The sequence below is a fragment of the Cebus imitator genome, unplaced genomic scaffold (assembly GCF_001604975.1).
Source record: "Cebus imitator isolate Cc_AM_T3 unplaced genomic scaffold, Cebus_imitator-1.0 Scaffold99, whole genome shotgun sequence".
Lineage (NCBI taxonomy): Eukaryota > Metazoa > Chordata > Mammalia > Primates > Cebidae > Cebus > Cebus imitator.
The window spans coordinates 2,356,976-2,370,140 of record NW_016107414.1 but is presented as its reverse complement, the minus strand read 5'-3'; the positions used below and the strand labels follow the sequence as shown (position 1 = coordinate 2,370,140).

Sequence of the window (13,165 nt, the reverse complement as noted above, 5' to 3'; positions counted from 1 at the left end):
CCACACTCCTCAGAAAGCCCAAGACCCTGCAAAGACGGGCACTCACCACCAAAGGGGCGGGGCCTGTGAGAGGAGAGGAGGCGGGGCGCGCGCCTTCAGCCCCTCCCACCAGCGCTGGGCTAAAGCTCCCGAGGAGCGGAGGTATTGCTTGAGCTAAGAGGGTGTGAACACGCCTCTCAAGCCCCGCCCACCGCGCGTGCGGCGGCACCCCCCCCAGGGGGCGGGGCCGAGGAGGCCGCTCGCGGGGCCGGCTCCGCCCACCTTCTTGGGCCTCCGCCCGTCTCCCGGGTCAGCTGCGCGGGTGCAGCGCCTCGCTGCGCTCCATGGCTGGGTTACTGGCGCTGCTGGGCCCGGCGGGCAGGGTCGGCTCCCGGGTCCGGCCTCGTGCCACCTGGCTCCTGGGCGCCGCCGCCCCCTGCGCCCCGCCGCCCCTGGCCCTGGCCCTGCTCCCGCCCAGGCCAGACTCCCGGCTGCTCCGCACGGCGCGCGGGGACTGCCGCGGCCGCCAGGTAAGCGCACCCTGCCCCCAATCCCCGGGGGCGCCCGGGTCCCCAGACTTCCGCAGCGCCGTTCCCGGGGCCGGCCGCTTCCGCCAAGGACGGGTTTGCACTTGCAGCTGCCCGAGACCAAGCTTTTCCAGGGTCCCCGAAACCCCAAATCCCTGCAAGCCAGAGAAGCGATCCTCCTAGTTGACAGCCAGAGAAACTGAGGCCCGGGGAGGTATGACGCTCTGCCCGAGGTCGCGCAGTCTGCGGCCGAGCCCCGGGTCTGCAGAGCCTCAGCCGGGCCAGGGTGCAGCCGACTGAGTTGCATGTGGGCCCGGACTTGGTCTGAACTTCCTCGCGTGGCCTGCGGGGTTGTGGTTCAGGCCTCCTGGCTGGGTCTTGCTGTGTTTCCAACACCTCCCGACGCTCGCTGCTCCTCCCTTTTTATCTCACTGGAAGAGCAGGCGTCCTCAGGGAAGCCGCCGGCAGGGAACCCACAGTGCTGTTTGTTATGTCTCATTTCCGTCACCTTCCATGGGTGCCAAGGGAAAACTGGTTTCCATTCAGAGCAGTCATACCAGCTTTCCTTTCGAGAAATCTATCACTTTCTTGTAAGTGGGTCTCTTTAAATAAAAACAGTAGTAAATAGTGAAGTCTGGCGGTCCAGGAATGGCAAGTCCGGACGCGCGGAAACTGCGTCCAGCCGGGAGCGCGTCCAGCCTCGCAGTCTGGAGCCCCTTTATTCCCCTGGATGCAGACAGGGGCCCTCCTTTCACCCCCCGGTGACCTCAGACCGAACTCTGAAGGCTTGTGAGCTTGTTTGCTGACCTTTTAGAAGGCCAAAAATAGCACCTTCCCAGCAAGAGTGTGGGAGAGAACTCCATGAGCTGGTGCAGGCCTCAGCACAGTGCCGCGGGCCCAGCGGGCATCTCCTAGTCGTCCCTAGTTTTTCATCAAGGAGCGGATGGTATTGGACCCAGGCCCTTACCCTGCCTCCTGCACAGATCAGCTTCCTTCCTCGCCTTCTGCAGTCCCACAGGTGGCACATAGGTCGTGGGGATTCTCTCCAGAGTAGCACCTTCTGCACACACCGTGCCACCTCCTGGTGATTCTTCAGGGCCCGGCCCAGCTGTTCCTTCCTCCAGGACGTCCTTTCTAACCACCTGGGATGCCTCCACTGGCCCCCTGCACCATGGCTGTGGGTCTTTGGTGCACTTACGGAGAATGGCCTCTTGTCCCACTTGTCTGTCTGTCAGCCACACTGACCTTGTTCCCAGCTCAGGCACCGGCACTGGAGCGGTGTGTGTGTATACAGTGGCAAAGAGTTGGTCTCAGACTCCCTGGATTCCTCTCTCTACTTACTTGTTGTGTGACCTTGATCAAATTCTCTTCAATCTCATTTCCCTCATCTGTAAAATGGGACGGTAATAATTCAGATGTCATAGAGTATGAATGTAAAATGAGATATGTTCATACCTGGCATCTGGTGTGTCCTAAATTAAGGTTAGAAATGGTTATAATTGCAGTAAATATATACAGTCACAAGGCCCCAGGGTCTGGTGAGCTGTCCTTGTTTCTTCTGCACCGAGGTAAGATCGGCAAAATCCAAGTGGGATCAGAACCTCAAAGAAGGTTAGGACAAAAGATAACTCGTCTGTCTGAAAAAAACACGTCCCCAGCAGGGCCTGTGAGCAGGTGCAGGGCCTCTTTAAACACGAAGCTGTTCTAGCTGCCCTGGTTGGGAGGTAGGAGTGTGCTGCCCAGGTGGGATCTCCAAATTTGCCAGGTGTTTAATTGAGAGCCGAAGAGGCCCACCCACCTCAGCCTTGGCAAGGGGTCTCTGTAAGAGGGGTAGGGAAAGCCACAGAAGGGACCCGCCTTTTTGTCTTAATGTGATTCCATGTCCTGTAAACCTCGGAGCAGCCCCGCCTGCCTGTGCCACTTACCCTTTCCAGGGGGATAGGGGAGCCCAGGCAAATGACTTGCTCTCCCAGAGCCCCAGTGTCCTTTTGTCTCCATCAGTTCTGGTTCCAGTGCCACCTTTCAGGGAGACCTTCCCTGATGGCCATATTTAAACTTGCAACATTCCTCCCACTGGTCCTACTGTCTCCCCGCCCTGGTTGGTGTTTCTCTATGGCACTTGTAGCAAGTATTTTACGTTTCTATTTATTGTCCTGCCTTCCCACAAGACCATAAGCTCATTGAGGGTGGGGTTTTGTCAGTTTTGTCCATTGCTTTGTCCCCTACGCTTAGAACAGTGTCTGCCACAAGGGAGACATTCATGAATACGAGAGGAGTAACATAGCATAGTTGTTCAGAGCACAGGCCTTGGACCCAGACTCAGTAGGTTTGGATCCTTGCTCTGACAATAATCCCTGTGTGATCCTCGATAAATTACTCAACCTCTCTGGGCTTCTCAACTCCTATTAAGTGGGGTTGACAGTAGTACAAGATTGTTGTGAAGATTATATGCATTAATATTTCCTTGTTTTAAAATTAGAGACAAGGCCCGGGGTGGTGGCTCACGCCTGTAATCCCAGCACTTTGGGAGGCCAAGTAGGGCAGATCACCTGAGGTCAGGAGTTCGAGACCAGCCTGGCCAATATAATGAAACCCATCTCTACTAAAAATACAAAAATGAGCCAGGTGTGATAGCACATGCCTGTAGTCCCAACTACTTGGGAGGCTGAGGCAGGAGAATCACTTGAACTCAGGATGCTGAGGTTGAAGTGAGCCAAGTTCATACCACTGTACTCCAGCCTGGGCAACAGAGCAAGACTCAGTCTCAAAAATATAAAATAATAAAATAAAAGATATGTTGGCCAGGTTGGTCTTGAACTCCTGGCCTCAAGCAGTCTTCCTGCCTCGGCTTCTCAAGCTGTTAGGATTACAAGCATGAGCCACCATGCCTAGCCAATAGTTTCAAAATACTCAGAACAGTGCCTGGTACAAAGTATACATAGTATAGTGTTTATTATTAATATGATTTATCAGGTGAAAACAAACAGGTGTCATCCAGACACTGTGATCTACTTGGCAAGGCAATGGCTCATTCTTTAAACCTTCCTGTCCCTTCTCTATTACAGGTTTTTGTACTTTAAAAAATGTGGGGGAAAGGCAGAAGGGGCATCGCACGCGCGCACACACACACACACACACACACACATGCGCATACATATGAACGCATGTTGAGTACAGACAGAGAATGGGTAACTTCGTCCTGTGCACTCAGGGCAGTGCCTAACACATCCTGGGTACTTAAGGCAATGTTTCACGAGGAAATGAATGTCTAAAATTTTTCCATTGCTTGCTTATGTCATAAATTCTTTTATTTTAGCTTCCTTAGTCTCCGCAAGGGTGAGGGAGAGAAATGCATGGCTCACAGTGCTTAAAGATGGGTGTTTTTACCAAAACCAAAGGAAGAAAATTGTCCAGTAACTGGGTGTTCTCTAGAATGTCAGAAACCAACCACGGTGCCAGCTAACCGAAGATTTTCCCTGAGTCTGAATGTTTCGTCTTTATCACAGTCTTGCAGTAGATGCTGTTCATTCTATAGCTGGAATTCTGGCCGTCTTTTTATTTTTGTTTTTTGGCCAAAAGGCCTTTTGCCAAAATAAAGACCTCTCAGAAACAGCTGCGCTTGGTCCAGTGAATGGACAAAGTGGGGCCAAGTGTCAAGGGCATGCATGTTTGGTAGCCTCCTATCAGTCCTCACCGCCTGGCTACTCCCCCACCCGCAGCCTTCCTCAGCAGCTGGAGGTGGGTGGGGGCTTGTTTATCAGGGAGAACCTATGCTTTCCACACAGCCCTCCTTGCCGGGGTTGGCAGGGCTAGTCAGAAGGCTTCAAGGAAACGGGAGGTCACGTGTGTTGGCCAGTGAAAGGGAGGCTGATGACATCTTCCTCCCCTCTTCCCCTCCAGAACCTGGACGTTCTGGAAAAATGTCTTCCTTGGAGAACGGTCATTCTTGCAGGACAGGAAAAGGGAGCCTGCTGGATACCACAGAGGCTGAGGCCTGGTGGTGACCCGCCCAGTCACCAGTCCATGCTGCCAGCCAGCCATCCCTCCCTCCTGAGCCTCAGTCATCCGTCTGTCAAACAGGAGTGACAAATGCTTCTGGGTCATGAGGCTGGAGGGATTTATGAAATGATGCCTTTGAGGTGTAAGCTCAGCCCCTAGCTCAGCAAAGGGACCTATCGTGAGGACGCTGAGGGTTTTCCTCAAATGTTCTAAAAAAATCTTATACCTCTAAAAATAACAGGGTAGAAGTGGGCCAGCTGCAGAGCCCATCCAAGAGCTGACTCAGAGCCAGGTGCTTGTCCCCTGCCAGAACGAGCCCCAAGAGGGTCCTTATCGGTCTTTCGATGAAAGTGCTCTCTTACTGAGAAGGGGGTGTTTTCCTCCCCTAATCCAGGTATCGTTGGTATTTTTGTTTCACATTCCAGGCTTGGTAGGTACTCAGTAACTGTTAACAGATGTCCTGTGCAATCCCTGATTTCTGTAGAAATCCTGGTAGTGTACTGTGCACGAATGCCCCTCCCTTTGTCTATTTCGGATGTCAGGTGTAAATCGTGATTTTAGGAGTAAATCTGCCCTCGCTTTTGCTGCATTAATTTTGTGCGCACTGTCCCTTTTTGGTGGCGTATACCTTGGTTGTCACATGCTCAGGCTGTGGACTTGGATGGCCTGGGCTCTGATCTTGGTGACTTCAGGCCAGTGACCTCACCTCACCAAGCCTGTGTTGCTCCTTTGTAAGGTGGGGAAATGCAGAAGAATCTCCCTCCGAAGGTTGGCGTGAGGATGGAAGGAGAAAGCATCGGAGGACTGCCTGGCTCAGAGAAAATGCTTGATAAAGGATCATTGTCCCCACGCATGTGAACCCTAGCGTTTTAGTTACTATTGCTGCTGCAACAGATGACCACATACCTGGTGGCTTAAAACAAGACACATTTATTATCTTACGGTTCAGGTCAGAAATCCAAAATGGGTCTTAATGCACCAAAGTCAAGGCCTCAGCAGAGCTGGGTCCTTCTGAAGGCTCAAATCTATTTCCTGCCTTTTCCAGGTTGAAGCTGCCTGCATTCCTTGGCTCATGGCCTTTGCCTCCATAAGCCAGCGGCACTGCATCTTCAGATCCCTCACCATGATTCCTTCCTCACATTCCCTCCCCGACACTGAGTCTCCGGCCTCCCTCTTTTCACTTATAAGGACCCTTGTGATTACATTGGTAATAACGTAGCCCAGGTAATCTGGGCTCATCTCCCTGTCTCAAGACCCTTAATCACATCTCCAAAGTCTTTCTGCCATGTAAGGTGACATATTCACAGATCCTGAGATTAGGACCTCTTTGGAGCCATCATTCTGCCGGCCATACTTAGTTCCAGCCTGCATTGCACTTAGTGACTAAAGTTGGCTCGAACTCGGCTCACTGGTTAAGAAAGGGGTAACAGATCTCATCAAGCAGAACAGAGTAGAACATTGCATATGTGTATAAAAGCTGGTAATGACTACCCGTGCCTGCCCTAATGCACCTCCTCTTCTCTGGTTTGTTCACAGGACCTCAGCCAGCCCACGGAGACCACAGGCAGCAGCGTCAGCTGCACAGAAGAGAAAAAGCTAAGCAAGTCACAGCAGCTGAAAAAGATTTTTCAAGAATATGGCACTGTTGGTGTGTCGGTGCACATCGGAATCTCATTAATCTCCTTGGGCATATTTTACATGGTTGTGTCAAGGTAAGATCTTGGACAGTAATTAATATTTGTTTTATACTGTCATGGAAGATTTTATGTAAATAAGAACTTGTTGGCTAAGACATTTTTTTTTAAGACAGGGTCTCTGCTATCCAGGCTGGAGTGCAGTGGCACGATCACACCTCACTGAAGTCCCAACCTCCCTGGGTTCAAGTGATCTGCCCACCTCAGCCTCCCGAGTAGCTGAGACTACAGGCATGCACCGCTGTATCCAGCTGATTTTATGATTTTTTTATTGAGACAAGGGTCTTGCTATGTTGCCCAGGCTAGTCTTGAACTCCTGAGCTCAAGAGATCCTCCCACCTCAGCCTCCCAAAGTGATTACAGGCGTGAGCCACTGCACGTGGCCATTAAGACTTTTTATTCATTCAGCTACTTCGTCACATTTTTTTAAATACTGTAAATCTTGTAGCCAAATCAGTTTCTTCATTTAATCCCTTGCTGTAATCGTTATTTTCTTTGCCTCTTCCCCTGCAGTGGTGTGGACATGTCTGCAGTCCTGCTGAAACTCGGATTTAAAGAATCCCTGGTACAGTCAAAAATGGCAGCAGGCACAAGTACCTTCGTGGTGGCCTATGCGATCCACAAGCTGTTTGCGCCAGTGAGAATCAGCATTACGTTAGTCTCTGTGCCCTTGATTGTCAGATATTTTCGAAAAGTGGGATTTTTTAAACCTCCAGCTGCAAAACCTTAATGAACTCTTCAGTCCTAGGCACTGAAAACCTCTTTCTTCTAAATTACACAATTTGGATTGGTTTTAGGGTTGTAGGGTTTCTTTCGGAGGTGTAGGGGGCTAATTGCTATGTTCTCATGGATAAACTTTGCCAGCAAAAATCAGGCTTTTGAACAATTTTAATTTTTTTTGCTTCATAAATTTTGTGAACGCTATTCATTATAGGGTTTGTATATGTAATCTAAAATGTCAGCAAGACATCACAGATGGGTTAACATCTCAAAACAAAATAACCTACAAATGTTCCTTCTGGAAGGTTTTGGCGAGAGTCTGTCTGTAAAAGCTCCAGGGGGTTCATCTTGGCTCAGGTTTGTAAAAAGCAATGATTAATTTAACTGGCTTTTAAATATCCCCTTCCGCTGATATTTGTTGTCAGCTGCCCACAGTTTAATATGCAGCGTTCTGCAAAACAGCTGCCAGTGTTTCAAGTAATGAAGCAAGACTTAATATGTAATCACAATCTAAATCAGCATCAATACCTTGACATTCATTACATTTGTTTTGGGGAAAGAAAAGTATTTCTGGTATGTTTCCTTTGATCCCCAAACACCTTCCAAGCTGGACATGATGGGGCTGATCCCAGATAGTTTTTCTGAAATTTCATCAAAGCAGGTCAGCGTCATTTGCCTCTGTATAGGTAAAATATGAAAACTCTGCCCAGATGCCAAGTAGCAGTGGCATCGCTTGGCTCCTGATGCCCGTGTTCCAGAGGAATTTGGATCGCACACATAAACAGCTAAGACAATCTTAGCTTTTCTTAGACAATCTTTATCTCAAACTTCAGACATTCCGGAACTGTCATGTTTACACTCTCATTATTATTTTGAGTTAAAAATCTTGTTCAGGAAAAAAAGGATTTTGTATCACTTCCTAAAAAGGAAAATTAGTAGCACTTGTCACAATGGAAGGCAACTATGAGCTAACACAAGCCAGGGAGGGGCTTGTATTACACGAGCAGGTGTAGTCTACCGAGCCAGTTTTACGCAATCAAGGGCATGTGTGTTAGAGTGACTAAGAGTAGAAATTGAAGCATAGAGGCCAGGTGCGGTGGCTTACACCCGTAATCCCAGCACTTTGGGAGGCCGTGGCGGGCAGATCACTTGAGGCCAGAAGTTCGAGACCAGCCTGGCCAACCTGATGAAACCCCCGTCTCTACAATAAATTCAAAAATTAGCTGGGCATGGTGGCACATGGCTGTATTCCCAGCTGCTGGGGAGGCTGAGACAGGAGAATTGCTTGAACCCAAGAGGTAGAGGTTGCAGTGAGCCGAGATCGCACCACTGCACTCCAGCCTGGATGACGGAGGGAGACGCCATCTCCCAAAAAAAAAGAAATCCAAGTGCAGATGCAAACTGAGGCACTGAGACTTCCTCCTTATAGCAGTCAGGAATAGGCAATTGAATTAATTCTGTCCTGTGGGGTTCAACATCATGCAAGTTTCCCCTGGGCTGTTCTCTGATGCAGGGCACTTGCGCCACACTCTGGGAACCCAGATTAACCAGTCTGCCGTCACAGAGTTGAAGGAGTTGCATTTATCTTTCTGACTCCCAATTCCTTTAAAATTAGAATTGTTGCAGAACCTCCACAAGGCTAAATAAATTTGTGACCCTCAGAGAACCGAAGGAACTATGAACTGGCTGTCCTGGTTTTGCTGAGATCGGGCTGTTGACAGTTCCTGGCTGGCCCAGTTACCCATGCCAGTTATCCGTTAACATTTCGAAGAATCTTTGTAGGACAAGTTCTCCACTTGCAAGGTCTTTAAAGTAAACCTTTTTCTTTTTTCCTCTAAGGCAATTAGCCCACTACCAAAAGGTTTTACTGACTTAAAGCTGGAACTGTCCAAGATCTAATTCCAAGGACTTCCCTACAGCTGAAATGCCTCACACCAGTATTGGGTGATTTTCTGTGTGGCCGGAACAGAGCGTTTTCATCTTGTGTTTAAAGCAGTTTGTTGGCATTGACTCTTCACCACTTTCTTTACCAGTCTCCCATTCATGTCCCTAGTAATGCCTTATGCAAAAAAAAAAAAAGAAAAGAAAAGAAAAAAAAAAGCTGACGGTGATTCCTGCAGGTTTAAGGGCTTAAATCTCAAATTTTGTGTTAAGAGTAACGGGAGTGTGCTGAAAGGGCAAGCAATAAAACGAGTCATACCAAAAAGCCACATAGCTCTCTCTCCACTCCTGTGGCCAGTGGTCCCAACAAAAAATAACTGAAGACGAGGGGGTCCAAGGATCACAGAACTAAGCATTCTGTGAATTCACCAGCAAGATGTACAGAACGCTTGTGTTTACATTGTTTTTACGGAACTAGCAGAATAAAACAGATCTATTTTAAAAATGCAAGCCATTGTTTCTAATTTATCTGACAAAGTGAGCAGCTTAAATTCTGTGAAACATCTTTATAGCTTATGAACTTTTTTATTCCCCTTCTGGTAAGCCATGGTTGCTGATGAAGTGGCACCAGGGTATTAATGTGCTACTACAATGAGCTTTTTCTTTGCCCGTGTGGGATTGTCTGGGGACAATGTTTCGCTGGTATCACTGGGGAAGTTGGTCACGTGATAGTAACTATAGTTGGGAGGGTGGCACACGAAGTATTTGGGAATGTCAAAGTCAGCTCAGGTCAAGACAGAACCAGAAGCTCCTTTGTCCCAAGGGGGCTGGCAACTGCAGTTTTACTCAGTAGTGTTTTTAAGGTTCTCTATCTCAGCCCCTTCATTATGATATATCCCAACATACCTGCTGTCTAGTTTCCTGCACAGAGCATTGGCCATGCAAGCAGATTTTCTCTACTAGCCCTAAGTTCCAACACTTCCACCATTCCCTCATCACGGTCACATGCACCATATCTTTAGTCAATGGACAGAAGACAATATATAACAAATACGTAAACAATACATATAATGAAGTATTAGGAGTACACCGGACAGGAAGAGACCGGAAGAGGGCGGCAAAGCCTGTTCCTCTCAGCACCTGCTCATTTCCAGGCCAACAAAAAACAGGTGATGGGAAGAATTACACAGTACTCCACACAGACATAGATATTTATTTGCATAGTTTCCACACATGCTATTTAAAAACTCCAGTGGTTTTTAAAAAATAAGCCCTTAACAGCTCTGAGACACATGGCCTCTTCTGTATCCCAGGCAAGTTCCTAAATGGAGGTAGAGCACGTGTTCCTATTTTATACACTCTCATATGGGAGATAAGTGGTTAAGGAGGACTAGAAACCCAACCAGGCCTGCCGGAGTGCTGGACAAACACAGCATTCCTAAGGAAATGCCACCAGAGAACAAATACAAGTCTGTACAAATATCTTTATTTTCACACTTAAAAAGAGTCACATACTCATTCCAACAGCTTTACCAGGCTTGGCCAACCCAATAAGTTACACACTCACTCAGGTATGTGGAAGGTTATTGCACAGCTCCTTAACTGATCGAGTCAGGGCAAAGTGGTCACTTTCCCCACAGCCAGAATCTGGATTTGTCTCCTGTGAGGACACCATGCCTGGCACAGGCTGAGGGGGTGGCTGCAGTCAAACCTTGCCCTCCAGATTACAAACCAGTGTAAGTAGCACGATTCTTGTGGCTACTTTCACTTCAGAGTGTCATGTTTATTGATGTGGAGCTTTCTGAATAGGGAGGTTAAGGCACACCTGCTTAGTAAAACAAATATTTCTTGTAGTGTCCTAAACTGAGGGCAGCGGTGAACAGTAAGATAAATGTCACTGGCATGTTCCTGACAGGTCATACAGCAGCCCTGGGCTCAAGGATTTCTCCCCCTGAACGATTCCTAAGACTGTTTGCTAGCTGATTCTTTGTTTTGGCAATGTGATGGTTTTGATGAATTTGCTGTGATCCAGGGGTGTTCAAGTACTTCTCTGAGCATTGGCCTCTGGCTGGGATTATGCTTCAACAGTCTTGAAATGAAGTCCCTGGCTCCCTCTGTTACAAAGTCAGGGAATGTGAATTCAACCTGGAGTACAGCAAATGATAAAATATCACAAAATGCAGGTTGGAGAGATCAAATAGTATAGATATTCTGATCTAGGCCTGAAGTTCAGGCTGATAAGGAAAGAATTCCAGCAGAAGTGCTGGGTCCTTTTCAGTGACGTCTTACCCGTGATATTCTTTTGTAGGTCTCTTGGTATGTGCTTGCCTCAAAAGGAGGCTTCCCAACTAAAAATTCATAGCAAAGAACTCCAAGGCTCCAGAGATCCACCTTCTCATCATGCATCCGACCTTCAATCATTTCGGGGGGCAGGTAGTCCAGGGTGCCGCAGAGAGTGGTTCTCCTAAAAACGGAGCAAGGATCAGGCTGATGTGCTTCTGGTTTCATGATCACAATAGCTGCTAAAAATCATTAATTCCACGAACACTGAGCACTTCCCTGGGCCGGACCCTGTGTCCTAGGAAGCACCTACTATTATAAATTCCCATGGGAAACAGTGAGGTCCCACAGCTAGCCACCAAAACCTTAATCCCAAATTTGTCCCACTCCAGAACCTCCCTGAATGATCTAGAACGTTAAGAAACTGAATGTATCACTACCACATAAAAGCTACCATGCAATGTTCTCTGTAAATACGATTTAGAATTCTACATCTGCATATAGATATTACACATAAACTAAGACTCTTAAGAGCCTGGTGGCAATGACAAGACACTAGAAACTGTCCCGTTGTAACTGCACTGGGGTTAGAGACGTAGATACTTGCCGCCTTGTGGCAGATCTTTGGTACGAGAGATGCTGAAATTCTGAGGGTGACCCATGAAATACTCTTGCCAAAAGTATTTAATCTCTTCAGGCCCTGAGACCTGAATTCCAATTTGCAGCAAATACGGGGAATAAAGGTCCAAGTGAAGTGGCAACACAATCAGAAAAGTCCACTTTAAAATAAGAGACTGTCTGGCTTAAGACCACGGAGACAATCAAATACAGAGCATGGGGCTTGACTAAGTTCTGATTTTACAAACCACCTATAAAACATCTTGGACAATAGGACTAAATATTGAATGTGGACTAAATATTAGATATTACCAATTCTGTTAGGAGTGATTTTCTTAAGAGTAATCATAGTTTTAATTACATAGGAGAATATCCTTATTTTTAGGAGATGCATGCTATTACAGTGCTTAAGGTTGAAGCATCATATGTTTGCAACATATTTTCAAGTGTTCACCAAAAAAGTAGATGCAGCCAATATGACAAAATGGGAACAACTGCTGAACGTGGGCTCTGGATAGACAGGTATGCCATCAACCACCAATTCAGCATTTCTATCGGTTTAGGTTTTCCTAACAAAGGTTGGAAAAAGGCTGGGGACAGCAGACACCAAGCCAGAACGGTCCGCGTGGGTTTGAGTTGCTTTGTATCAGCTGCTCTTCATCATCGATGCTCATGCCTGGTACCCACTGAGCACATAAACAGTCATTCGCCACTGAATTGTGACCTCGGATTCAGAAGATACCACTCTGGTCATCTAATTCCTCTATCACCACTGGTGGACTGAACTGGGGTTCTCAAACTCAGGCAATAACAAGGAAATTATTATGATTATTAATATCTTGGATTTGGAGTGAAGTGACTCAGTTATGTAATCTTTTCAGAAAGTAATAAGCTATCTTTGCTATCACAATGCAACAGGTGAAGATCCAGCTTAACTCTGATTCAATGAAGCCTGTAATTCTTTATTCTGGTTTGTCTTACCAGGTAACAGCTCCCACTAATAACAACCAGTTTTTAAAAAAAAGAGATTGAAACAGCAGATTCGATGAATTTCTGGGAACAATGCTTAGAAGTGCTTTGTAACAAAAGCAAAGGATTTCTCCCTCACATATAACCCATTTTAGGCTATACTTTTTAAACTAGCTTAAATATTTTTAACTTTTTTGCTAGAGTTATTTTGGCTAAAACCAGCTTTATTTTTAAAAGTCATCTGGCTATAATTTGAGTCCTCCTCCAAAGTTGACAAACCTTGATCAGTAGATACATGCTTTAAAGTGCCCCACTTCCCATGAAGTTTCAAAGCTTATTTAAACTCAAATTTAAAACAGTAGAGAATATTGTAGTTCATTTGGAAAGTTCCCTAAGATTTCCACAGTTCTAAGACTGACATCTTTGCTTCAGCTGTGAGAGGAACAAGCAAGGACTAGCCCTACTATTGACAGAGGTGGACCAAAGAGAATCTCTCAC

General features: G+C 47.1%; 2 protein-coding genes across 5 annotated transcripts in view; one reads left to right on the top strand and one right to left on the bottom strand.

Annotated features, from left to right (window-relative positions):
* The first annotated feature begins 223 nt into the window (after positions 1–223).
* Positions 224–13,165, top strand: part of FAM210B (family with sequence similarity 210 member B) — an 18,533-nt gene continuing 5,591 nt past the window's right edge. The window contains exons 1-3 of one of the 2 annotated variants that reach the window (XM_017536591.1): positions 238–509; positions 6,042–6,217; positions 6,713–9,310. In XM_017536591.1, the coding sequence (XP_017392080.1) occupies positions 324–509; positions 6,042–6,217; positions 6,713–6,929 (579 nt within the window). In that variant the 5' untranslated portion in view covers positions 238–323 and the 3' untranslated portion in view covers positions 6,930–9,310. Of the gene's footprint in view, positions 510–6,041; positions 6,218–6,712; positions 9,311–13,165 lie in introns of those variants that run through there. The other variant, XM_017536592.2, reaches the window with a different exon arrangement.
* The window catches only part of AURKA (aurora kinase A), a 20,957-nt gene continuing 17,790 nt past the window's right edge, over positions 9,999–13,165 (bottom strand). For all 3 annotated transcript variants that reach the window (XM_017536589.2, XM_017536588.2, XM_017536590.2), the window contains exons 8-9: positions 11,090–11,264; positions 9,999–10,945 (exon numbers count right to left, since the gene is read on the bottom strand). In XM_017536589.2, the coding sequence (XP_017392078.1) occupies positions 10,763–10,945; positions 11,090–11,264 (358 nt within the window). In that variant the 3' untranslated portion in view covers positions 9,999–10,762. The remainder of the gene's footprint in view (positions 10,946–11,089; positions 11,265–13,165) is intronic.